This window comes from Megalops cyprinoides, chromosome 11, assembly GCF_013368585.1.
Source record: "Megalops cyprinoides isolate fMegCyp1 chromosome 11, fMegCyp1.pri, whole genome shotgun sequence".
NCBI classification, from domain to species: domain Eukaryota; kingdom Metazoa; phylum Chordata; class Actinopteri; order Elopiformes; family Megalopidae; genus Megalops; species Megalops cyprinoides.
Genome location: NC_050593.1, coordinates 34,534,044 through 34,561,250, shown reverse-complemented (window position 1 = coordinate 34,561,250; position 27,207 = coordinate 34,534,044). Strand labels below are relative to the sequence as shown.

The following is a 27,207-nucleotide window of genomic DNA, read 5'->3' as shown; positions in this document are numbered from 1 at the left end:
ATGACTGAATAATTAGTATGTTTTATTTCAATATTTAATTATTTAAAAGCTTAATAAGAATTGTATCCTTTTATTTCATTATTTATTGGTTTATTTATTTCCGACCGATTTTGTCCTCCAGTACGCGCAGCATGCGTACGCAACATACAATCGCAGGTGAAAAGCAACGGAGGAACGCCAGCTGTCGGTCTGGAACACATGATGTCGGCATAACAACAGAGCTATTCCCGTCACCCGAGCTGCGGGCGCAGACAGCAACAACTTTTTAATTTCGAGCCTATTCTCCTAGGTTTAAAGAGCACTGGGATCCTTCCAATACTTCACTGTTAACCGCCGCCTGTTTAGTCGAGAAATAACTAATTATTCTTTGAAAATACACACGCGATGCGTTATTTAAAAATTCTTTCCCAGCTTGTCCCACTTCTTAGTATTCTAGCAGGTAAGTTGCATGTTTGATAGCGTTGTGCTACTCTCGATGAAACAGTTGTACCGTTGTTTGCTTTTGAAAGATTATTAAAGCCCGGAAGGAATAGGACAGTTTATCCCACTGAACTGTAACAACTGAATGACTGACTCACTGACTTTTGCGGAAATTTATTATGATAGAACGTCATTGTGCTGATGCGTTTCGACCGAGATCTCCGTCAAAGCACGTGTTATTTTTTTACTTTATTTGTTATTTTTTGTATATTGCGGCAAATGAAGAAATCTTATCAGATGACTCTCAACTGCTCCAAACAAACCAAGAACAATTTGATACGTTGGACTCTTTAACCGGTGTGCCAGTTAAATTCACCACAGACACTAAAACGTCGCTTGTTTATTTACAATAAGCGAATGCAAGAAGACACCAGGGTGAAATGCAAGGTGAAAATAGAATAGACTTATAGAACTTGTAGCAGTGCAATGTTTCTTCCGTAGGTGTCAAGAGTAGTTTCTTGATTGACATGTGCATGTGGGCCATTTCTCCGTCAATCACTGTGCAGGACAGTGAATTTGTAAAATACCGCCAATGTGTCTGTTCCTTGATGAGCTCTAAATTAAATCGGCATTCTCTTTTCAATAACATTATTACGAATTCGTTTTTACTTGATATCTGGAGAAATTACTTAAAGCTTTGAAGGGATTGTCCCCTTATATAAGTAAAACTCTAGCAAAACTTCAAGGTCATTCGCTGAGTGTAACCCGATACCGACCGTGGGGATCAAACCCACTGTGGAAATAGCAGACACTTAACTGTAATAATAGCCGAGATGGATGGCTCTTTCAAACATGCACATTCTACCCAGCACACCAGGGTAGGAAGTAACCAGAGGAACTGGAATAAACAGCTCACTTGAGACAAATAAAACTGATCAGCTTTAAGTTGGGGGAAAGTAAAGGATCAGATTTACAGAATCGGAGCCTATCACTGCTGAGCTTTGTTAATAGTGTGTTCAACCAGCAAGAAAAAAAAACAAAACAAAAAAAAAACCACATACAACAGCAAACGACATCACATTGGGGCCACGCTGCCTCATTTTGCCGAACCTATTCTACTGAATATCATCCGTGTAGGGCACAGTAATGCTCAGTGAGATTGTTTAGGTTTCCTTGTAGCCATCTTTGTGACATCAGTCTATTTACAGAGATTACAGTAAACCATTGCGCACATTCTCAGAATGTGAGTTGGTGACTTTGACTGGCTCACTCTGCCTGATATTGTACACATGTGGAATGCCTCCCATTCATCTAGTCTGCTGTTTACATAGCTGCAATCTCTCATCAGTGCAAATGCAGTCAGGGCAGCTAGTGCATCTACGCTGTGAAAATACCCTTTTCTGTCCTGTTTGATATGTGGAGCTGGGTTTGCGGGAGTCAGGACTAAATGTAGTGTTCACTGACCAGACAAGGTATTGTGAAAAATTTCAAGATGCTCAACAATGACCGTGTTGTCTTTCCATTCCAGACAGCCTGCCAATCTTCCAGAAGTGGTTGTCATGAGGAGCATTGTTTAGAATAGTTAGTTATGCTCCTGCCCAGACTCCTCTTTGTACTTCTGTTTTCTCCTTTACTTCAGTGACAGGGCTATGGCTATGGTCTCTGACATGCTGTCCCCCTCCCTAAGCTTGGGCATGCAGGCTGCTTTCGACATGAGGGGAATCTCTCTGTGATGGTCACTACATTCAATTACCACCACTGGTGTAATCAACCTGATGGCTTTACAAGGAGACAGACTTGACCTTGAGAGAGCCTGGGACACAGTGTGGGGAGGCTACTGCCGAGGGGAGGGACATTAAGGAAATTGATTTAAGGGACAGCAGTGCCTCCCAAGTGTCACGATGTCACTGGGTCTGCTAGGCGCTCCTCATACCGTGCTGTAGGCCGACACCGTGATGGCCTGTTCTGTGACAAGGAGTAGGGTGAACCCAAATGCAGAAATGACTTGAGATGCAAGAGGTTTGGTTCTAAAAAAAGAAGCTACCTTTACTGGAGACACAGGAGATTCAAAACAGGCTTGGTGCAAGAGTGTACGCACGCACGGCACCTCTGAGACATGAACAAAGGGTAGGGCTTTAATAACAAAAAACAGAGGTATAAACTATAACTAACTAACACAGATGAACGACAGTAACTAAATGAGACACAGAACACAGGAAGTTATGTGGCCATCTGGTGGCCAACCCGGGAAACAGCAGCCACATCCTGACATGTAAAGTGTCGAAGTCTATGGGAGGTGTCTGGTGTCTCCCGCAGGGTCTGGCTGGTGCTCCGAAGATGAGACCCGGCTGGTCAAAACCCTGTTCACCGGGTACAACAAGGTGGTGCGACCTGTAAATCACTTCAAGGACGCGGTGGTGGTGACAGTGGGCTTGCAGCTCATTCAGCTGATCAGCGTGGTACGGAACGAGCGACACAACCTGTTCCCTCCCTCCATTTAATCCTTCCCTCTCCTCCTTTCAAACCCCTGATAATGGCTTCCCTCTCATGACAGGATGAAGTCAATCAGATCGTCACCAGCAACGTGCGACTGAAGCAGGTGTGTTTTTGTGTGCTGTGTACGGGATTGAATGTGCCAACGTTAGGCAGAGATTGTACATTTACTTGCCAGTGATGCTGTATATTTTGGCTTAGATGTAGAAGATAAAACTCAAATTGCAGTCATACTTTGAAAGAGATCCAAGTGTCCTCCATGGACATTTTTTAAAATTAGATCATTTTGATAGTATTCATTTTTCCATGTGTTGTGATACAAAACTGTTATTTCATTACTGACTGCTGATGGTTTTGTTTTTGCTTCCTCTCTGTGTTTTCCCTTTCATATCATCTCCCTTGTACTTGCCTGCTTTTTTCAGCAATGGAAAGATGTGAACTTACAGTGGAACCCGGACGATTACGGCGGAATCAAAAAGATTAGAGTGCCGTCCACTGACATTTGGCGTCCTGACCTCGTTCTCTATAACAAGTAAGAGTCTGCCTCTTCAGTGTCAGTTACACATGGAGGGCAGGCCAGTACTCACATGAATGTTCATGAGTGTAGGTGGTAGATTCTTTCACCAAGTGACTCCTCACCCTTTGAGAACACTACATGACATTACCACTGAGTCTGAATCTGAGCTCCAGATCGCAACTTTTCCAAAGATCATAAGCTACGGAGTCACACTTAATATCTTCCTGACAGCCAGCTCCATCCCCACAGCACCATGTAGAAGCGTTAGACTTTACTCGCAGGCAGGCAGGCAGGCATGCTTTGGTCAGTACCTCATCTGGCAGGTAGAGCTCTCGTCGTCCGTTAACATGCAGCCGGTTTCCGATGTCTGCTCCTCCGGCAGCGCTGACGGTGACTTCGCCATCGTGCACGAGACCAAAGTGCTGCTGGAGCACACGGGCATGATCACGTGGACGCCGCCCGCCATCTTTAAGAGCTACTGCGAGATCATCGTCCTGCACTTCCCCTTCGACCTGCAGAACTGCAGCATGAAGCTGGGCACCTGGACCTACGACGGCAAGCTGGTCGTCATCAACCCGGTAGCAGCGCGTCGAACTCTGCCGATTTAACCGGCTTAGAGAACTCTTCTGTAATCTTGCCATACCTGACAGGAAATCCTCACTTTGAATGTATTAATTGGGTTTGTAATTCACATCTACATCTCCATCTAAACACTTTCAGTTTTCATATGCATATTGACGGTAGACTGCAGTAGATCCCTTATATTTTTTTTCCAGTTAACAGGTAATCCAGGGAGGGTGTAGAGCACATTAAAGTTAGCACTTCACATTTCTCACATTGGCATTCACTGCACGGTTAAAAAATGTAGGCCTGAATAATGGCAAAGCAGGTCTCTTTAATCCATTTAATGTTGTGAAGTGAAACCCTTAGCACATGTGCAGTACTGATGTAGCTGTTTAACTCCTCCCAATGGCCTCTCCCCCAGTATAAGGACTGTCCTAACCTCAGTAGTGGTAAAGCAGCTCCATATAACCACTGATTTTATTGTATAAGTGAAACCCTTTGCGTGTGCTGCACTGAACCATGGATTCTCCTCCAGGACAGCGACCGGCCAGACCTGAGCAGTGGCAAAGCATCTCCATTTAATTAATTTGATTTTATTGTATAAGTGAAACCCTTTGAATGTGCAGCACTGACCCATGGCCTCTCCGGCAGGACAGCGACCGGCCGGACCTGAGTAACTTCATGGAGAGCGGCGAGTGGGTGATGCAGGACTACCGCAGCTGGAAGCACTGGGTGTACTACGCCTGCTGCCCGGACACGCCCTACCTGGACATCACCTACCACTTCCTCATGCTGCGCCTGCCCCTCTACTTCATCGTCAACGTCATCATCCCCTGCATGCTCTTCTCCTTCCTCACCGGCCTGGTCTTCTACCTGCCCACCGACTCCGGTACCCTGTCCCCTCCCACACACCGTTCATCCAGCATTCCCTTCAGAGGAGCTGACTCGGTTATTCACCTGCCTTGAAAACAGCTGTGTGATCTGTGATATTTCAAATGTTAAATTTTGAAATTAATTGAAAGCAAAATCTTTTAGTCAATTCATTTAAGCAGGTTTTAGGTGCAGAGGTATTCGCTTGTATCTAAAGGAACCTGATTTCATGTTAACTGAACTGCACTTGCAAGCAAAATTGTGTCATTAATTCTTCCAAAAGGGAAGAATTAGGTGCAAAGGCCTGTTTCTAAAGGAATCTTAGCTCATGTTGAATGTACTGCTGCTGCAAGAAAAACCTTGTAATTAATTCATCAAAAAGGGTTTTAGGTGCAAAGGCAGATACCTGTTTCTAAATGAACCTGATGCTGACTGCATTGCAGTTACAAGCAAAATCGTTTTATTATTAATTCACCTAGGAGGGTTTTACTTGCGAAGGCATTTGCCCATTTCTGTAGTGACCTGACTTCGGTATTGTCACACTGCAGCAGTGCTGGGCTCCGTCTGAATGGAGAACCCTGTCAGCAGCAGCGCTGTGACTTCAGATGGGAGTCGGAGTGAGAGGTGGACCAACAGGCTCCTCTGAAGGAGGGGAGGAGGAGCAGACGTGACAGGGGCTCAGTGCAGGGACCGCGGTGGCCAGGGCGAGCTGGCCCATACCCCTGGCCGTTTGGGGTAGCTTGTGGGAGCTGTCTTATAGCTTTGGTTTATGGTTATGGTTTATGGTTATGGCTTATGGTTTGAAGCACAGTGTGTTTGTCTCATCAGCCTGCCCCTGGCCACCGCGTCATCTCCGTGCTTATCTTTGTCACTGCTGGTTCATCAGCCTGAGCACTCTCTCTCAAAGAGAGATTGGTTAGATCCCTTATCTCATCTCTCTCATCTCTGCAGGCAAACACACACACACAAAATACACGCAGTGTCATCGTGAATATTAGGCCAGTAAGCAGTCTGAACACACACTGAGGTTTCACAGTCTTACCGTGTGTGAGCTCTCTGTGCATTGTGTGGACCAGAGCATGTGTTATACAGCTCTCTGTAGCCTGCTGTATGATATATGTGTGTCTGTCACTTATCTGCTGTACTGTGACCCGGCTTAATGTCTGTGCACAGAGAACAGCTATTTATAGCCTGCAACCTGACATCATCTTGCCTCCCTGTCAGTTCTGTTTTACTTGGCCACAGTGAGACATATGCTGTGTGTTTATAGCATATTGTGCATCTGATTTCTTACTTTGTGTATTATGTGCTGTAGGTATTAATGGTAGTTAGCCAGCTCCTGTTAATTTGCTGTAAATGTGATATGTCTGGACAGCAGATAGCAGATATCTGACATATACTCCCTGTATGTTGTGTGTGTGTGTGTGCGCGTGTGTGTCCACCTGTGTGTGTGTGTATGTATGTGTGTGTGCGCATATGTGTGTGTGTGTGCGTGTGTGCATGTGTGTGCGCGCATGCATGTGTATGTGTGTGCGTGTGTGTGTGTATGTGTGTGTGTGTGTGTGTGTGTGTGTGCGCGCGCGCATGTGTGTGCATGTGTGCATGTGTGTGTGTGCGCATGTGTATGTGTGTGCGCGTGTGTGCGTGTGTGTGTGTGTGTGCGTGTGTGTGTGTGTGCGTGTGTGTGTGTGTGTGCGCGTGTGTGTGTGTGTGTGCGCGTGTGTGTGTGTGTGTGTGTGTGTGCGCGCGCATGTGTATGTGTGTGCATGTCTCCCCTCAGGTGAGAAGATGACCCTCAGCATCTCTGTCCTGCTGTCTCTCACGGTGTTCCTGCTGGTCATCGTGGAGCTCATCCCCTCCACCTCCAGCGCCGTCCCTCTCATCGGAAAGTACATGCTCTTCACCATGGTCTTCGTCATCGCCTCCATCATCATCACCGTCATCGTCATCAACACCCACCACCGCTCGCCCAGCACCCACACCATGCCCCCCTGGGTCCGCAGGGTGGGTACAGCCTGGCCCGGGCTCGCCGAGTCACAGTGACGTATATCACTGGGGCTTCCCCTGCTGCAGTCCTGTCATTCACACATTATTACATTATTGGCTCTTATCCAGAGCAACTTATATCAATTACAGGTTTTTACAATGTTGTGAATTTATGCAGCTGGATATTTGCTGAGGCAGTTCTGGGTTAGGCACCTTGCCAAAGGGTACAGCAGCAGTGCCGCAGTGGGGAATTGAACCGGCAACCTTTAAGCATTCTCTACTTCTGGCCAAAAATGCATGAACTAGCTCTACAGTTGCTTCTACTTCCAGGCCCTGTTGAACAGCTAATTATTGTTAAAAAATAAAGCTGAATAGCTATCTGTATTACTAATATAATGGGCTCAAATGAACTAGCAAGTCAATCAATCAAGTTTTATTTGTTGCAGTGCATTTTTTAAAATAAAAATTGTCACAAAGGGCTGCACATTGTGCATTTTCCAGAGGGAATCAAAAGAACAGAAAACTCAAATTACTGTTTTTAATGATCCAGTATCCCTGTCTTAATATAACTGTATTTGCTGCAATATTTATCTGTAAAAAAAAGATGTAACTGTTCTTGTCAAGTAAAGTGAAATCCGTGTCAGTCTACAATCAACTGCTCCATAGAACCCAATTAATTGAAAGTTCTACTGGAATGAAAACCAGCATGCACAGTGGATTCCCAAGGCCAGATTTGGGAAACACTAGTTTATACCTAGCTGCAACTATCTCACACAGAGGAAATATCTTATCTAGTACTGCCATCTACAGTACATTACTATACACAACAGTGTGTCTTTGCTGTTATATGTGAATATTTAGTTTTGTTTTAAAATGTTTGCCATGTTCAAAAAGCTGTCTTAAGTCTTAAAGCAGCAACTAAAGGAAACATACCAAATTTATATTCATGTGTCTTGTTGATCAAAACAACCCTCAGTTTAGTTCTGTGGATGACCTGGTTTTTGAGCAATACCGTTTTTCTGAAATGCTGTACCTTTTCTTGTTTGGTTTATGAGATATTTTAGCTACACTTGAGAGTTGTAGCTAAAATTATACACAGATATTATCAAGACACTGTAGTCTCCATAATGGATATCAAACAGTGACAATTAGCCCGCTAACTGCAACGGAGTAGTATCTGACGTAGGACTGACATTTGTTTCAAAATAAAATATGAGCTGTTCTCTGATATTGCCATAAGTCAGAAGAGATGATGTTTGTGATGGAACAGTACATGTATGTTTGTACTGTGCATTTTGTCTGTCTTAACTGTATTTTTACAAAACTGACAAAACGCACTGGCTGCTATGGTAACATGATAAATATGTATCAGTGTCTTGTAACAACAGACCATATTTTGTATTATTATGGAACAGTATTCAACATATGTCTTGTGATGTGTGCACTGTTTCAGTTTTTCACCTGATCCTTGCAGTCCATCAGCATAAAACATAACAGAGCGATGTGTTCTGCTTGGTTAGATGTGGTCTCCGTAAAAACATTCAGTTTGTGTTTTCCCTGTGTTCTCACTGTTGTCAGTGAGACAATGCAGTGTGACAATACAAATGTATTCAAATTTAAAGTGTATTTGTAGCTAGACCGACATTTAGAGAATCCAGACATCAGTGTTTTTATCATCTGATCCTTGCAGTCCATGAACATAAAAACGTAACAGAGCGGTGTGTACTGTTTGGTTAGATGTGATCTCTGTGAGAAACATGTTGCATGTTGGCTGTGTTCTCGTTCCCTCAGATCTTCATCGATACCATTCCCAACGTGATGTTCTTCTCCACCATGAAGCGGCCGTCCAAGGAGAAGCAGCAGAGGCGCATTTACAGCACCGACTTTGACATCTCCGACATCTCGGGCAGGCCCGGCCCGGCCTCCATCCCCTTCCATTCCCCCATCATGGAGAACCCGGACGTCCGCAGCGCCATCGAGGGGGTCAAGTACATCGCCGAGACCATGAAGTCCGACGAGGAGGCTAACAACGTAAGACCCCGAGCGGCAGCCTGGGATTTTGGAAACGTCCTGATGTAACGTGTCGAAGGGGAAACATCAAGGCTTGAGCATTTCAGGGTTGGCGGGACTTTTTTCAGGACAGGTGTCTGACGAAGGGCTGAAATTCGATTTAACAGGAACAGGATGCCTTTGCCTTCACTACTATTTTTCTTTCTTTGCTCATCAAAAGCCAGGTCTTTGCTCCTCTGAGGTCTCTCACTGCATTGTCCTGTAGTCATCCTCCATCCTGCTCCTGTGCTCTTTTTCCACTGACTGTTTCTGTCTTCTCTCACTCTCTCTTGCCTCCTTTGGTCTCTTCTCTATCTTCCCTATCTTGCTCCTCTCTCACTCTTTCTATCTCTCTCCTCTTTCTTCTCCATCTCTCCTCTGTCTATCCTCTCTCACTCTCTCTTCTCCGCTACTCCTCTCTGGCTCTCCCGTCTCTCCAGGCTGCGGAGGAGTGGAAGTTCGTTGCCATGGTGCTGGATCACATCCTCCTGTGTGTCTTCATGGCGGTGTGCATCATCGGCACGGTGGGGGTGTTCGCCGGCCGCCTCATCGAACTCAGCATGAAGGGCTAGAGACCCGGGCTGCACCAACCCCATGAACCACAGGCGGCTACAGAAGCCGCCACGCCATCCTCATATGACCCGTGACCCACAGTCACAGAGGCAGCTATAGGAGCCCCCATACCAGCCTTACCTCACACAGAACAGGACCAGTTTCAGACACTGACATTGTGCCATGCTGCAGCTTACTTTTAAAATTTTTTTTTTTTTTTCATTTTATCTGTGTGGATATATTGCAGTTAATGTTATGTTTCATATTAGCTGTAGCATAGTGTGTGAAGCAGGGAATTTATAACCACAGTTCTCAGACTAAAGACTAAATAGGTTGTTCTGGGACTAAATAGGTTGTCTCATAAGTTGGGAATTTGTGAGTGTTGCATTTTCTGGTATGCTAAGTAAGGGAGGTTAAAACATTAACACATTAAGGAGGTAAGGAAATGAAGAGTGAAAGTTTGAAATGAAGAGCGAAAATTGGCATTTTTAATATGTGTTTAATACAGCCATTTTACAATGTGAGATTAGCCTTTTTGAAGGGAATCCGAATGAGTCTGCTGCCATCATTCTATGGTACATTGTGGAGCAAGGTGCTAGCAGCTCTAAGCAGGGATGTTGCACTGTGCCTCATACAAACATGACCCAGCTTTGGAGGAACAGGATGATGCTGTCCAAGACTGACTTTCAGTGGGAATCAGAGCACACGGCCAACAGCGTCATCTCTGCGCGTTCTCTTTGTCTCACCTCCGTACTTTGCTGCTAAAAATGCTATACCTTTAATTTTTTTATTCAGCAAATATGTGTATCATAATTATGAATAATAAAAAACATAAAATTGCAGCATGAGCCACCTGCCTCTTAAGAGAGTTTTTAAGTCGCAATTAAATGTCTGTTCCTGTCATTAATTAAAATTGAGAAATCGCTCAAGGAAGGAATTAATCAACTTTTTCAGGTAATGTTCTGGAGGTGTTTTTTTCCCCCACTGTTTGTAACTTTTCTCCCAAAATGTGTGATTTTTCCCTGAACTTTAATTATGTTATCCTTACTTTGAAACATTTCAAGTGAAGGGGACGTTTGCTGCAATAAACTGCTGTGTCCTGAAAAATACATTTTTAACGCAACGGTAGTTTTGATAATTGAATATAGAGTGTGAATCGTGTTTGTAACATATTTACTTATTTATTTATTTATTTATTGCAATTTATCCTCCCCGAATTTCATTACAAACCACATCTGGAAACATTGCATCACTCCAAAAGTCCCGGATTACACAGGAGCAGAGGGTTTTCTGTAGGCTGGCACAGGAGCTATCAACGCTTTGTACTCTGTGCAAAGTGGACCGTTTGCGGATTTTATAAATACGATGAAATCTTAAACGACGCAAAATCGAGTGGTGACGCAAGTAAGTAAAATATTGGTGCACTGTGATACTTTTATCACAAGCAATTGATCAGCGGAAATCAGTTTTTAAAAGTTCTCTTTACGCTACAGGGGGAGTGGCGGTAGATAAACTGCTTGAGAGGCACCGTGGTTTAGCTGTGTCCAGTAAAATCATCATGGCTAATGATGAAAGACTTTCGAGCGCAATATTTTCTCAATTAGGCTAAACAGTGCAATCAGAATGCATCAGAGGAAGCATTCCAGTGCCTACTTCCATTCCGTTTATACATGACGAGGCGAGGCTGCATCAGTAGTATGGTCTCTTTAAATTGTTGTCATTCTCTGCTATTTTCGTTTGAAACTTCATGAGGTTACTTTTTCAAACTTTTCAAAAGTCCAACTGTCAACAGAACCACCGATTTGCAGTTATTTCCCGTATATTCACTGGATGTTTAGGTTAAATATGGTATGTCAGACGACTTTTGAAAGCAACCTGCGGAACTGGAACATATTCCGTCATAGCATTAAGGGAACGTTTTTCCCCCACACCATTTCTTTAAAATATTAGCATCCATTTGCTCGCGCTTTACAAACAATCCATTGATGATTTTTTTTTTTTTGTTTTTTCTTCCTGTGGTTATGTTCATGTCATGGTTTTCCATGTGTGCAAACTATAATGTGATTGATTAATTTATGTCTGCATGGTGTCTGCGGCTGGTAACGTACTTAACTCAAACGAGACAACGCTTTGTCAGCACAGCAACCCCCATGCAGGTGACCCAGGTGTGCACTCTGCTGAATGTCAGTACAGAGGGTCATGTGACTCACGAGCTGGGAACCGTTCCTTTGCTGTAAAAAGCTGGGATTGTATCGCGGGATTGGAGGTGTTGGAGTCCACCAGCCCTGAAACAAGATGACTGATAGAAGTTGCTTTAGAAAAGATCCAGATGTGTAATTTGATGATATTTTAAATGTGAGGGAGGTAAGAGGATTAGTGTGTCTGCAAAGCAAATAATTACTGTAACTGAGAGAACATGTGAAATGAGTGAGCTAGACTTGCTTACGAATTTTGAAAAAATAAACAGAAGTAAAACTGTGTTAACCTCAAGGGAACTGATTTTTGTCCAGCACATGACCCAGACACAGTCTTGGTATCATATTAAATCCCTTGACATGTTCTGCTTGGTAGTGGTTTGTACACACCCATCATTATATGGTGCAGGTGCAGCAAGTGCTTCTCAGACATAGAGATTTCCCACACATGCTTAACGCTGCAGTTCAGTCCAGATGATGACAAAGAACAGAAGGAACTGTCAAATATTCCGTGTTGCATGAACGTATATGTTTGCTCTACTCATCAATGAATAACTTTCTAATCGTCCTTCATTTTAAGGAACTAAATCTCTTCTTCTCCATGGCAACTGATGTGTGGGTGTTTAGGCACAGCATTTTTGCCTCGATTTACCCAGGTGGGCGCTACTCATTGGTGGTTGAAGGAGTTAGCTTCTCCTCTCATTCTGATGCAATTTGATTTAAAGGCTATGTAGAACTGGAAGTGAGTACTGTTGCCATTGAAGCCCTGCCCTGAGCTGGTGTCTGAGTGTGGAGCTTTACCATCCTGATGAGGTGTGTGGGCAGATTGAAACCCATTTCAGTTCTCTGTGTCTCTGTAAGAGCTGGAAATCATCAGGAGTGGAAGTGGTGAATGCTAGTGAGCAGAGTAGTGAAATGACCTGTCCCAGTTCGCTTTCTGTGGGTTGTGGGGCTAGAGTCCCCCGACAGCTTACTTAGTCTCGGTGGGTGAGAAACACAGAAGTTCATTACACACTGACCGTTGGTAGAATGTGTGTGTGTGTGTGTGTGTGTGTGTGTGTGTGTATGTGTATGCGTATGTGTGTGTGTGTGTGTATATGTGTGCATGCGTGTGTGTGTGCTTGTGTGCGTGTGTGTGTGTGTGTGTGCGCATGTGCATGTCGATGTGTTGTTGAATGCATTTTGTTTTGTTGGAAGGCTGAAAAGATCACATGAGAAAAATCACAGCTATGAGCAGAGTGAATGGCAGTAAGTGGGAGTGAATTAGACGCAGTAAGCGGCAGTGTTTTGCAGCTGACTTACATTCATGTGACAGTGAGTAGTTATGGGGGTAGAGGGGCTCTGACAGGGCTCTCTGCTTGGAGAGAGGAAGTGTGACGTTTCATTTTGTAGACCACAGGAAATGTCTGCTCACACAAATTGCGGTGCCAGGGGAGTTTATGAGCACAGAAATCAATCCTCTCAAAGCCTCTCTTAATCTCTTTGCAGGGAAAAAACACTCCTGAACGAGGGAACATCCTGTGTTGGTAAGGTGTTTTCAAACCCCCACAGGGCTCCTGTGCTGGGAGCTGAAGCTGTGTGGCTTTTTCACGCTTTGATCTTCACCGCGGTGGGGATTGAACTCTGACCATATGAAGAAGTCAAATTTAGCAATCTAACTGAATGTGGAAAAGGGAACAGGAATATGGAATATAGATCTTGATTTTAAACGCCTCCATTGTATGGCCTTGTTCCTGTTTTTTATCTAGTTTTATGCCGAAGTCATTTTTTAAATGTTCAAGACTTACATAAGTTAAAGTCAGCACCTGCCCATATTCAGCGTATGGCTGAAGTAAAATAAATGTAATTTTATTCTGAATGCAATTAGTTGTTGTGTACAGTTACCTTAATGTCATTTCTTGTACATAATCGTTCCTCACAGTTAGTTTAAAGTTGTAGATGGAACTTACAGGGTCGGTGAGTTATGGGATGAAAGGTTGGTACAGTAAAATAATGGGGCTTGTGAATGTCAAGAGGAACTTATTATTATGCTGCTCATAGGTGTGTGATTGTGATTGAGGTGGTGTTCAGTCAAGCAAGTCAACCACAGGACACCTGTTCTCATTTTGTTTATTACCAGCCAAACTATATTGACTCAAAACATGAAGTGTTTGTCCTTTTTTTAAACAATGGATGTATAGTAGTATATATCTAGGAGTATGTAGTATATATCTTTCAGAATGATGCATCATTGTTTATTAATTGAAGTTGTGAAAGGAAGGCAATCGCAAACTGTCCGTGTGCACAGCAGTTTCATGTTACCATTTTGCCACTTTCATTCTGACGTACTGTTCTACCCAACTTGCTTGCAAATGACTTTTACTGATAATTTACAGTGCTGTCTGTTTATGTCATTTCTGCTCCTAAGACCTTCACACAACTAGGCTGGAAAACATAACTAGGCTGCAATCTGCTTCAAATCTACTGCCTGTATCCACATCCGTATGTTCAGAAGGAGAATTCTCTCATTTAAACTTTCAGTAAAAGTATTCAAGATTAGCTTAGGTCTTGCTCTTATTGCTAATTCCTTCCAAATGTCACAGAAAATTGCAGGTCAAACTAAAAGGTAAGACTCTCACAATCATTGCTGCATTCTTAATAGTTATGGTCTTTTGTCTTCTTTGACCCACTTGACCTGTCATTGAAATGCTGAAGTGAAAAAGGAGATTGAATTAAACTGCTCTAATTTGGTTCTAGCGCTCCTTCTTGTATTATTGAGCTAACCATCTTGCTAAGAAAGTTAAATTATGCTCCCTTCGGAAATCGGTATTTTTTCATTGATTTTTTTTCCCAAAGTCTGTCTATAGACGGATTGATACGTTTGTATTAGACTTATAAATCAGTGCCCAATCCCAGGAGTCACGTATGTGGATGTGACTTCCATTTGAATTGGAACAGACTCTTAAAATGAAGGACGATCTCAGCTTATTAATGATAGTAATGGTGCTATAGTCCTGTTATTTGGCATTTGCCTGTTGCTATTGAAATGTCTCTAGGGAGCAGGAAAAATACATCCCAGCAATCGGGCAAAGCAATGACTTAACTGTGCACTTGTTTGCAGAATGCATTAGTCTTTCTATGGGCAGAGTTCTCAGAGACAAAGACGCCCAGCAGATAGTTTGAATATATATGTGTGAGAGTGGCTATGTTATTTATTGTTTACGGTTACAAGCATCATGTGAAGCCCTAACTGAAACAGCAGTTACTACTATAAAGATTAAAATGGAATGGTTTCAGCTGAGAAGGTGTATCGCAGTAACAAAACAGATTGCATCAGTTAGAAACCACAGGGACCCTCAGCCAGTGTTATAGTGCTCCAACGCAAGAACAAGAGTTTTCTGCCTGTGTATATAGTCAGCATTGCAGCGATTCTGCTGGGGTATGCGCTGCCAGTATCCACTGTGCTTTCCCTCAGCACCTGATCACAGCAACTTGCACAGGTTACAGTTCTTACATGTTATCCATTTATACAGCTGGATATTCACTGAGGCAATGCTGGGTTAAGTACCTTGCAGCACAGCAGCAGGGAATAGAACCAGCAACCTTTCGGTTATGAGCCCTGCTCCTTACCAATATGCCACACTCCCACCCATTAAGTTCTCTGGTAACTGTCATGCACAGTAAAGGGAAGTGCCCGAGTGCTCACCACATCTCATTGCTCCAGTGCTGGATCTAAAAATACCTGGAGCTGTTTGCAGGCACAGTGTGACCTCAGACACAGTGTTAAAATGGGCTACGCTAAGTGTCACTGTGTTAAAGGATGCTGTGGTACTCTCACAATAGTGAATTGTTTTAACCGGTTGAATTATGCCAGTAACTTGAAATAACAAATGTGTTTCAATGCATCCAACCTGAGGAAAGTGTGAGTATGTTTTAAAGGTCCAGGGAAAGACTTCTGTTGAGGCGTGGAGCAATATCTGCAGGGAGGGGACTCGTTTGGTCCTGCCCACATTGTGACATCACTGCCTGCTGATAGGCTGTGAGGCAGAGGCTATAAAGCTTGTGAAATACATCTGAGAAATATTGCAGTGATTCATCCCCCAAGCAAAGGGGCTGTGTGCAGGTGAGTGTGCTTAGCTTTGAAAACAAGTGTGTCTGATACTCTTGAGTACTCTCCACTCTTCCTATATCCAGTGTTAAATAGATTAAAACAAAGTAACCTAACCTGTTACTAACCAGCTGCAATGCTCTACTTTTACAAAGGGACAGCAAGTGCAGAGTTTGGAGGGAGTGGTCAGCTGGAGTGCAGCTTTATGCAGAAAAAGCCAGTGTTTAGGCTCTTGGCAGAGGTTCTGATATTTAAAAAGTTCAGGGGAAGTGAAATAGTCTGACATCACTGTCTCAATAGTTACACTGTTTACTGAAATGCGCCCTGAACTTCCCCGAATTTGCTGACAGAAATGCAACTCTTTGGCATTCGTATTTTAATGAAACCTATTTTTGGCCATTACTTTAATGAATTTAGGAACAGTGATTTCATTGCTCGTAAATTGTAGTGCTTGCGAGAGCCATTAATTCTTCAAGCATGCATTCCATACTGGGTTTGTGAAAGTATGGAAGTGTTCTGGTTTTCTGTCACTGCAAGTTATGTGAACCACCGTCGGACTGTGTCTGTCTAGACAGTTTCGTTAAGGGTTTGGAAAAAGCTAATAAAGTTTTTTTTTTTCAACTGAGAAAGCAGTAATTGGCAGGCAGTGAGCTGGTGAGCTGTGGACTGAAGCTTCTTGTACAGCCTGTACTTCGCTGCACATGGCAGGCCTATCTATACATTCTGGTTCTTACGCTAGACTCTCTGTCTCTCCCCCCTCATCCCTGCTGACCTGGATAGGTCTCCACGGATGCTTTCAGTGTTTCCCGTCTTCTACACAGAAACAATACATTAGCATAAATTATTTGTATTATTTATTTACCTGTTTCTGTCCCATTTGGCACCTGTTGTAAATGTTTGTAACACACTGTAACACACTGTTAGATGATATGAATTCACATATGAATTCACATGTGTGCTCTGGCAGGCGCGTCCTTGTTATAACAGACAGAGCTGACCCAAAACGATGCGACAAAGAGGATCCTGAGAGTGTCTGAGGCTGAGAAGAGCAGGTTCCCACATTAGCAGAGCCGTCGGAGTAGGACTGAGAAGGAAAATAGGCAGCACTCATTTTTCCTGCCCCTGTTAAATATAGATTTGCCATTTCCCATTGCCCGTGGTTGCTGTTGTATATGAGGAGCATTAGGCATTGTATTAAACAGACTCCATGGGATCTTTAAACGTGCATTAACAGCTTTTATCAGCCCATCAGCAGGAGGCTTCTCCTGCTCAGAGCCACCGTACCGTCTGAGCTCTGATTGACTGAAAGGGGAGTATGCAGTAGGCCTACGCCTGGTGTTCGGAGAGCATAGGTGTGTGCCAGTGGACCCATAAAGGCCGTTTAGAGTTTTAAAAAGACTTAACCAGAGCGTGGTCTGGCATGTGAATGAACTGAAGAACTGGGTGAGGGAGGCTGGGTTTCCTGTGCAGCTGAGGTGGCTAGAACACTGTGATCTTTCTGGACTCTCTGGGGTGGATCCACCCTCTGCCTTCCTCCATAGCCAAGTGGCTGTAAGGGTGGACATGTGCCTTTGACATTCGTCTCTTGTATTGAACATAGGACTGATGCTTTTGGAATTTATATATATATATATATAATTTGCATTAATTAAATTAATGCTCTAATCTAGAGCGACTTCCAGCACAAGAGAACAGAAGGGTATCCATTCAAGCTGAATGAGCAACAGTGTCAGCCCAGGCTAACAGCACTCCCAGACCAGTGAGTGTGAGCACAACACCATTCAAGCCCTACCACGAGTTAACTTGTGCTCACCTGATATTTGTTTAATTAAAGAGAAATAGACCTAATACCTGTTGGTTTTGTGCGTGTTGCTTCCTTTGGATTGGTGGCTGTCAGGGAGGGACTGCACAGAGGTAAAGTAAAAGCAGATGAACTCTGAATGTATCTGCAGGGCCTCAGTACCAGTGGTCACTTATTGCCCCTGATCTCATCGGGACTGGAGAGATGTTGGAGAGAGTATCCAGAGCTCTGAGCACTATGGGAACGCCAGGCATTGTGGGTAGGTCATCAGTGCAGATTAGTACCTCACCGCAGTGCAGTGGTTTCACGATGACAAGCTGATGATGTATGTTTGAGATTTTTGCTGGAGATCTCTGTGTGTGCACTTACGGGCTGTTCTCATTCACAGGAATGCACTTTTGGCATTGTGTGGAATGATGAGGCGTTTAGGGTTTAGCTTTTAAGTGCTGGGTTGTTGTTCTGCTGGACTTATCGGGCCACATCGGCCCGGGGAGTAAGAGGAAGGAAGATGAAAGAGCGGACATTTTGAGAGTGCGTATGCAGTCCTGTGTCTCTAAGGCGGCATCTTAAAGACCTCCATCAGGATGGCAGCATCGGCATACTTCTTTCAAAACCCTTAATCCAAAATCCAGCACCCTGGGGCCTGTCCTACACCTGTAGACCGACTTGCCTCAGGAAAATTAAGGAGCTCTTTGGGCACAAGCTTCTCGTGCGTTTTAGCGGGGTGAATTTGGAGGGCTGCTGTAGCTCTGGTTTCCTGTGAGGAAGATTTCAGTGCAGGCTTTGTAGAAGGCCGCCACTGAGAAAGGTTTGCATAAGCGTCCCTCCCCAGGCAGTCACTGCAAGGCCTACGCAGGTAGGGGACCTGTTACCAGTGGTGTGAGTGTGTCTAGAATGTAGCTGTGGCGGGCTGTAGAATGTGGCGGGTTGGCCATCCGATGGCGACTTAACTTCCTGTGTTCTCTAAGTCTCATTAAGTTAATGTCTTACACCCGTGTTGATTAGTTCTTGTTTATACCTGTGTTTGTGACAAGGAGCAAGGTGAACCCAAATGCAGAGATGACTCAAAACACGGGAGATCAGGTTCAAAGCTAAAGCTGTTATTACTTAAGACTCTCAAAATGCAAACAGGCTTGGGCAAGAGTATACACACACGCACACACACGAGCACACACACACACACACAAACCAAAAGGCATGGCAACTCAATGACAGAGCAAAGACGCAAACAAAGGGAAGAACTTAAATGACAGAGTGCCCTGCTCCATCACTGCAGAGCTCTGTCTCTGGTTGTTCTGCTAAGGGGGCTATTGTTAGCAATGGTTAGCTATCGGCGGGTTTGCCTGTGGCAGATTATGACAGCATGGTGATCTGTGTTTGCATGTTTGCTAGGCCTCTGAGCTGAGGACTGCGATGACAGCAATGACAGACAGCCAGACAGGTCGGTCACATAGGTCAAACTGTGATCATCAAAGTTATCTCATTATGAGGCGGTGGTATAGCGTGGTAGGAAGAAGCAGAGCTCGTAACCGAAAGGTTGCTGGTTCGATTCCCTGCTGGGGCACTGCTGTTGTACCCTTGAGCAAGGTGCTTAACCCACAATAGCCTCAGTAAGTATCCAGCTGTGTATGAATGGATAAAAGTATAACCTCTGTAAGTTGCTCTGGATAAGAGAATCTGCTAAATGACGGTGATGATGATGATGATGAAGAGAAGGCTGTCTATCTCTACTTTTGTGACCACTTCCAGGAAAAAGGGAATGTAATCATATGGGATTAGAAAGGGAGGGGACTGTCATATCAGAGGAAACTGGCAGCTTGATACGATCCACACTGTCATGGATTTTCAAAAGTCGAAGAATGTTTTTGCTCAGATGTGAAACCCTTACCTGCTTTGTTCTTGAAGTGATTTGTGATCTGATGTAGCCAGGAATGCCTTTGCATGCAACTTTGCACAAAATATCAGGATCTAAGCAGAGAGGATAGTCCTTGAAAAGTCCTTGAAATAAATTTATGGATAATGGTGATTATTAAGTCGAAGTTTGTGATTCTGTGTGCAGCACATTGCAGTACTGGATACTGTAGTAGCCCTGACCGCATGCTACTGCTAAAGTCTTTATTTTACTCGGTTTCTGTGCTCTGCGTGCTGTAGATTCACTTCTTGCAGATTGTGGGAAGTCGGAGCTGAAACGGACAGAGCTCGGAGGAGCCTCACGCCCTGGGGCGCGGCTGCAGGAAGGCACAGCTGTGTGGGGAGGGGCCCTGATGATGTCATTCACTGGGACTCAGATCCCTCTCTGTCAAATGTCAGCTCTCGTGCTTAAATGTGTCTGCGTCAGTACTGTGAGCAAGGGCACGAATGAGGGTGAATCTCCCGCTTGCCTTCGAAGGAGCACCGTTTTAGTGACCACATGTGTGTTGTCTGTGGCCTGGGTTACCTCAGCTGCAGAGAGGTGGTTGAGAGGCCTCAGAGACAGCAGGTTTGTTTGAGGACACAGATCCTCCTGTTGACCAGTCTCACAGGAAGCCAGCGGCCTCAGATATGTTAATGCTAACGTTCTTCATGCAAACCCGCGTATGTCAGCAGTGTGTACCTCCTCACCAATCGCCTTTTTTTCAGATCACTGAAAGCATGTGTAGGCAAAGCATTCTGATTAGCTGTTGAGGTCATGTAATACAATAAAGAGTTTTTTCTTTCGCAACAACCATTTGAAAAGAATAGGGGAGGAAGTTACAGTTAAGATGGAAGGGGTTCATTGCCAAACTGAATGATGAGAACGGTTCATATCTTTTACTGGATTACACTGTTTATGGGCATGGTGGTCAACACACACAGTACATCCACAACTCAATGTCTATGAAGCTGTTTGGCCATAAAGTGCTTTATGGGAAGGATCAGAATCTATTGTGGAAATGACTGCAGTTGAGCTGAATCTGCATTGAACTGAATCTGAAATGATTATGAATGCGGTGTGAATGCTCAAAAGCGGTCCGCCTCTTATTCATAGTGTGTGTTTGTGCCTGTTGCTGTTGAGCTCCATGTGTTTTAATGGCTGTCCATGTTTTCTCTGTGCCTGGAACAATCAGTATAAGCAACGGGTGTATGTCTGTTACCCGTCAGGAATGATGCACACATATGTTTCTGTGCATCTGTGGTTGTGTGTGTGTGTGTGTGTGTGTGTGTGTGTGTGTGTGTGTGTGTGAGAGTGTGTGTGTGTGTGTGTTTGTGTGTGTGTGTGTGTGTGTGTGTGTGTGTGAGAGAGAGTGTGTGAGTGTGTGTGGTTGTGTGTGTGTGTGTGTGTGTGTGTGTGAGAGAGTGTGTGTGTGTGTGTGTGTGTGTGTGTGTGTGTGTGGTTGTGTGTGTGTGTGTGTGGTTGTGAGTGTGTGTGTGTGTGTGTGTGGTTGTGTGTGTGTGTGTGTGTGTGTGTGTGTGTGTGTGTGTGTGTGGTTGTGAGTGTGTGTGTGTGTGTGTGGTTGTGTGTGTGTGTGTGTGTGTGGTTGTGTGTGTGTGTGTGTGTGTGTGTGTGTGTGTGTGTGTGTGTGTGTGTGTGTGTGTGTTGTAGTCCCCAGGAGTGATTGTGTTTTGTTTCAGGGCATCAGAAGAAAGACGTGGAAGTTGAAGCACTGAGGGGAGAGAATGCCTGTTCCCCCACCCCCACCTGCCCCTCCCCCTCCCCCTACATTTTCTGTGGTAAAAAAATGTCTTCCCTTTAACATTATGTTAACATAATGTTACGTTTGCCTTACATACTACAATGCTGCTCCTTAATTTGACCCAGCTGCTTATTCTTGAGTGGAAAGTTCCCTCACCTTTGTTCCTGTCATTGAATTAGTAATGTTTTTTAACTTGTATGCGTTCTTCAGGTCCCTGAATGTTAAGTGTTTTATGTCCAACATTAGTCCACCAAATACATTTATGACCAGGTAATCAATGGTCAACTGGAAGTCCCATCGTAGGACTTCAGGATTTAAAAATCTGTTCTGTTGAAATGTTGGAATATGTAAATTTTTACTTCTTGTATTGTTTTATTTTTCGTTCACCATGAGAGTGGATTGTTCTTTATTTCGTATTTGTCTCTTATATGCAGCGCAGAGAGTGTGAGGTGCCGTTGAATACCCATTATGGCGGTGTCCATTACTTACACAGCTCTACAGTGACACCTAGTGGGAGATGGAGGCTATGTCTGTGTTCTTTTTTTAACAAATTACTATGCTTCTTAACTTCATTTTAGGCAAACACAGAAAAGCCAGCCCTGAACAAATCTGAACAGCATGGACGGAATGCACTTTTGTCAGACATATGCAAAGGCTCACGGCTCAAGAAGACTGTGACCAACGACAGAAGTGCCCCAGTACTGGACAGTGAGTAAACTTTGCTATATTTGCCTTGATTGATAAACTCTAAATGTTCTCCATATCAGGATCAGCTGAGTGTACTCTAGGCTAGGCGCTTTCTCTCACTGTGCACAGTCTGTCGAGCTGGTCCACAGCATTCAGACAGTGTGTACACAGCAAAGCACAGAACTGAAGTTTATACATTCTGCCAGAACTCTTACTGTGGAAATGAATGTCTCTCTATTTAATATGCAAATGCATTCTGTTGCAGTACTGTTTGTCCCTAAGGGCTACAGTAATTCCAGCACAAGAACACTAAAGGTGTTGAGTTTTATTTGTCTTACTGTCTTCCTTCCTTAAAGTTCTGTTATTTTACACTTTTAGTTTTTATTCTTTCTGTGGAGGTGTCGTGACTTCTTCACTTTCTCATATTAATGGTTTTGACTGGACTGATAAAAAATTCAACAGGATGGCCATTTAAAGTGTATAAGGATTGATTGCTGGGAAAACCCTTAAGCTCCAGTTGAAGATGTGTTTATGTTGTTTTACAGAGCCCAAAGGTGGAGGAGGAGGTGGAGGCGGAGGAGGAGTAGGAGGAGGAGGAGGAGGAGGAGGAGGAGGGGCCGCTGGTGGGGGGTTTGGGGGGGGAGCTCCAGGGGGTCTGGGCGGGCTCTTCCAAGGTGGCATGCCCAAGCTCAAATCTGCAGGGAATAGAGATGGTAACGGTAAGAAAAAAACAAATCAAAATGAATAAAAACGGCTTTTTTACAGGAAACAGCATTCAAGTCTTAGCATCCAGCTGTCGGTTACAAAAAACAGCCATTAACAGCCTTAACCTGTGTGTTATTTTGGAGAGTACCCCCCTGGCTCGCTCTCTTTCCCTTCAGATTCTGGAGGTGGCCGAACGCCCATGTTGCCCCCGGGAGGAAGGTCCCCAGGAGCCAGACCCATTGGTGGCAGCAGTGGGATCCCGCCACGGCTCCCAGCAGCACCCCCTGTGCCACAGAGCCCTGCACCTGACCCACCAAAACTCCGGGTAACCCCCCCACGCCCTCAGATGGCAGGGGGGCCACCTCCTTTGCCCGGTACCCCACGGCCAGGCCAGAGTGGCCCTCAGAACAGAGCCCCCCCACCTAGCCGACCCCCAAACTCCGCCCCGTCTCCTCCACCACCCCCCAGCCTTCCTGGAGGGCGCTCAGGCCTACCTGCTCCACCAGGGGCCCCCCCTTTCAGCCGCCCCCCGTCTATCCCCGGACCCTCCGCCCCCAGCAGCCGCCCCCCTCTCCCCGCGGCCCCGCCCAGGCCCTCAGATGGGCCCCCTCCGCCCCCGCCAGCCCAGAGCAAGCCCCTGAGCTCCCCAGGGTCCCGGCCTCCCCCCAGCTGTGCTCCACCCCTGCCCCCCAGCAGACCCGGCCCTCCCCCACTGCCTCCCACCCCCCGCAGCAATGGACAGACCCCCAGGCTACCTGACAGGAACCAGTCCCTAAACTCCCCTGCACCCCCGTCAGGCCACTCCGGCCCCCTGCCACCACCTCCCAGCGAGAGACCGCCCCCTCCTGGCAGGAGCCCGCTCGACTGCAAAGGTAGGAGGATGCTGATTGGTCAGTGCTCAGAGCTGTCCATAAGGAGCTGTCATTGCTGCCCATCACTCATTCAGAACAGCAGTACGCGTAGGATATACAATGATCTCGTACATATTTGCTTCATACATGCGTTAAAACATTACATGACATTATTGTCATTTAGCAGATGCTTCATCCAGAGTGACTTAAAGTTTTGTTAACTTTGAGTGCAAATCAGTCACCATTCAACAGATAGAAAGCATTGTATTTACATTGCCTTACATTAGCTGCTTGGTTGATGCTCTTATCCAGAACAGCTTAAGTAGGTTATAGTTTATCCATTTATACAGCTGGATATTTACTGAGGCAGTTCTGGATTCTGGATCTTAGATGCCTTGCCCAAGGCCCAAGGATACAGCAGCAGTGCCCCAGCAGGGAATCGAACCAGCAACCTTTCAGTTACAAGCCCTGCTCCTTACCAATATGCCACAGGGCTTCCTAGCTTACTGATCTCACGACAATAACTCTGTGATGATTTTTCAATGTTTCCCAAGGTCCTCCACCTCCTCCTCCACTTCTTCCTCCTCCACCTCCCCTGGGCAGGACAGAAGGGTGTGTGAGGTCATCACCTGGCCCTCCTGGAGCAGATTCCCCCCGAGGAGGACACAGACCGCCCCTCCCACCTGACAGGACCTGTGGTGGAGGTCCCTCACCCCATCCTCCTCCACTAATGGGAAACGAATGCCAGAATTCCCACGGCAACACCATGGGTATGAGAGCAAGCAGCCATGCACAGGAACTGCTACAACCTTTACACTTTCAAATCCTGACACGTTATAACAAGAAGTAGATATGCCTGAAAATGCATACAGAAAATCAGTAAGTAAGTAAGGGTGCCTTGAAAAATGTATTTCTAATGTGGCTACAGAGCAGCCATAATGTTACATTACATTACACTGTCATTTAGCAGACGCTCTTATCCACAGTGACTTACATAGGTTACAATTCTTACATGTTATCCATTTACACTGCTGGATATTTACTGAAGCAATTGTGGGTTAAGCACCTTGCCCAAGAGTACAGCAGCAGTGCCCCAGTGGGGAATTGAACCAGCAACCTTTTGGGTACATGCCCTGTTGCTTACCAATACACCACACTGCCTCAGAATAATACGTTAAATCAGAGCTTTTCACACAGCAGCCCTGAGTGCATGCGTGGTATTGATCAATCTGGGGATCTGTTTCAAGTACCTACATACGTGCTGTCACTCCTTGTAATGTGATTACACGATTATATAGAATTTACCTGCATTTTAGACAGTGGAACAATGTAGACGAATGTGGTCTAAAAATGCTACAAATGGTAGCAATATTGCTGCGATTGACAGAATGAGAAGATGCCCTCTCATTTTATTATTTGTAGCACCATGGAAGGAATATTGATTCTTTTGCAAATGAATAGAAGAAGAATGTTCATGTTGATATAGATATAACTAATATGAAATCCAGTTTCAAAGATGTCCACTTCTCTGGTGGTTTGATATCTACTGGAAAGTAATGAATGTACAGGATTGAAACGTGCAGAGTTAAACCTGTCAGTGGGTGGAGCTTCACACAGGTGTGTGTGTATGTGTGTGTGTCACAGATGAGTGGGAGGTCAGGTTCCCCTTCCACCCCCTGTCGGATCTGCCCCCACCAGAACCCTACGTCCCATTCCAGAAGACGTACCCCAGTAAAACCGGCAAGACTGAGCTCAGAGGTGAGGGAGTGTTCCTCTTCCTCCTGCACCTGGCAGGTTTAACATCCTGTCCGCTCTGCAGAGTCTGACTGCTTTTTTTTGTTTGTTCCTCCAGGTCCAGGTAAAAAGGACAGGGGGGTGCCTCCGCTGCCCCCCATCCCCAGGTGAAGGGGGCATTCTGGCCCACTAACCTGCAGCCCCGCCTCCAGCCCTATCAAAGACCGAGCCTGCTGCTTCCTCCCTCACTTCCTCTTGCTCTGTAGGGAATCAGTAGAGAACATGGCCTGCTTCCCATGGCTAAAGGAGATGCTGGAATTCTCAACCACTTCACCTATTCAACAGTGCGTTAAAAGAAGTAGCCACCGAAACTGAACTGCATACAAACGTAAAGGACATGTGGGTGCTCCGCTGTGATGCGATTTTTGACTTTTCATCATTTTTTTACGTATTTGGATCTTGAGATTGTAATCTTAGCTTCTACAGAAAATTATGAGGGAGCTTCGTGGATGATAATCAGGATTTTAGGATGTGGTATTAAATTCCGTGTACCTTTGTCAAAACCGGTGGCACTAATGGTGCAAAGATATTTCTGTTTTTCATCCTTCTGTTATAAGCCCTGGCTTTTGATGCGCTGAGTAGTTTAGTACAAGCACTGCAACTATAATAATTGAAATAAGTCCTGTTTTTTTACCTTATAATTCAGCGCCTTTTCTGATATAAGGCTGTTCATTCTCCCTGGTGGAGAAGGCCCAAGTTTAAAAAAGAATAAATAAATAAAGTGTCTGTGTGTAGTTATTCAACCATATTTTGAGATGAAAATGGAATATTGTATGATTTTACTTTCTCTGAAGAAAGAGCTAGTAATGGTGATAGCAAAAGGAGAAGGTAAAAGACAGTGAAATTCTTCACAACCAATTTAGCGATTGGTTTTGAGAGTTTTTTTCAGCTGTTTGAAATGATTGGTGAATGTTTTGGACATACGATATTACTGTGCTTTAAGTTTGTGTTCCGTGATCATGTAAAATCTCGTGTGCATCCTATCTTACAGTGTGATTTGTAGGCAGTGACGCTCTTGGTATCATATTCTTCATGTTGAGGTGAAGTTGAAAGTGAATTGTGTTGCTCATTTCCACAGGGCTGTGACAGGGAGTACGTCTGATACGTGTAATATGTTGATATTTAATGTAATACGATCGACAGAAGATTATGGGGCTTTTGTGATGACTGAAAAGAATGTAAACTTTAGTTTGCTTTACTTAAATCAAATCAAAATTATTTATTTTTAGAGTGTTTGGTTCAGTACATGAGGAACCATATTTTTATCTTATCTCATTGGACCAACGATAAAATCAAAGTTATCAGGGAAAAATTCAACATGAAATCCAGCTGTTGCATGGAAGCCCATTGTAATGGAAATAGGAAGTCATTTAAACACATCCATGAAAAAATGCTCACATTACTATATGTTGGATGATGGTCACTTATTAGAGTGTCTGATTTTCCATATGTGGACGATATAGTTGATTAAATAATTCATGCTTGTGTTGAACTGCTTGTTATGGTACTTCTGCATGTCATATATCTTGACAGTGATATTGATACCGATTATGCTTTCACATCAGAAAATACAGATCATAGCATCTCTTTTTATTGGTATGTTTTCCAGCCAAAAAAGCTGTTCATGCAAGCTGGAACATTTTGTATGTGCATTTCAAGATGGGTTTTCAAGATTAAAAAAAAAAAAAAACTCTATGACCTCACAGTTGTTCTCTGTGGAATGTATATGTTGAGCATTAGCACAAAAACAATCATGATTAAAAGTTACTAACATGAACTTGTGTTTGGATCATTTGTAAGAAATGGGGCCTCTTCTAGAATCCTTTCTGAAACAGCAGCGTTTCAGAGCCTCCACATCAAAAGGCGATTTTCACTGGTTTTAAAAGGTCATCAGAGGCCTAGATTGCGATCTCTGTTTTTGTCAGTCATGTTTCCCACAACACCCCAAACTGTCGTCATGTGACGGTCTCCTTGCTACAGAAT

The 27,207-nt window shown here is 44.5% G+C and overlaps 2 protein-coding genes across 2 annotated transcripts; both read left to right on the top strand.

Annotated features, from left to right (window-relative positions):
* Positions 1-219: 219 nt before the first annotated feature.
* LOC118785536 (acetylcholine receptor subunit alpha) lies at positions 220-9,600 on the top strand. The gene is made up of 9 exons (XM_036540260.1): positions 220-439; positions 2,737-2,879; positions 2,975-3,019; positions 3,336-3,445; positions 3,813-4,008; positions 4,646-4,883; positions 6,645-6,868; positions 8,642-8,881; positions 9,340-9,600. Exons 1-9 carry the CDS (start codon positions 385-387, stop codon positions 9,469-9,471), a joined length of 1,383 nt encoding a protein of 460 aa, XP_036396153.1. The 5' UTR covers positions 220-384; the 3' UTR covers positions 9,472-9,600.
* Positions 9,601-21,153: 11,553 nt separating this feature from the next.
* On the top strand, positions 21,154-25,565 carry LOC118785403 (WAS/WASL-interacting protein family member 1-like). Its single transcript, XM_036540017.1, has 7 exons — positions 21,154-21,224; positions 21,766-21,895; positions 22,420-22,593; positions 22,756-23,451; positions 23,985-24,200; positions 25,075-25,188; positions 25,283-25,565. The coding sequence occupies exons 1-7, from the start codon at positions 21,171-21,173 to the stop codon at positions 25,333-25,335; spliced, it is 1,437 nt and encodes a 478-aa protein (XP_036395910.1). The 5' UTR covers positions 21,154-21,170; the 3' UTR covers positions 25,336-25,565.
* The last annotated feature ends 1,642 nt before the right edge of the window (positions 25,566-27,207 follow it).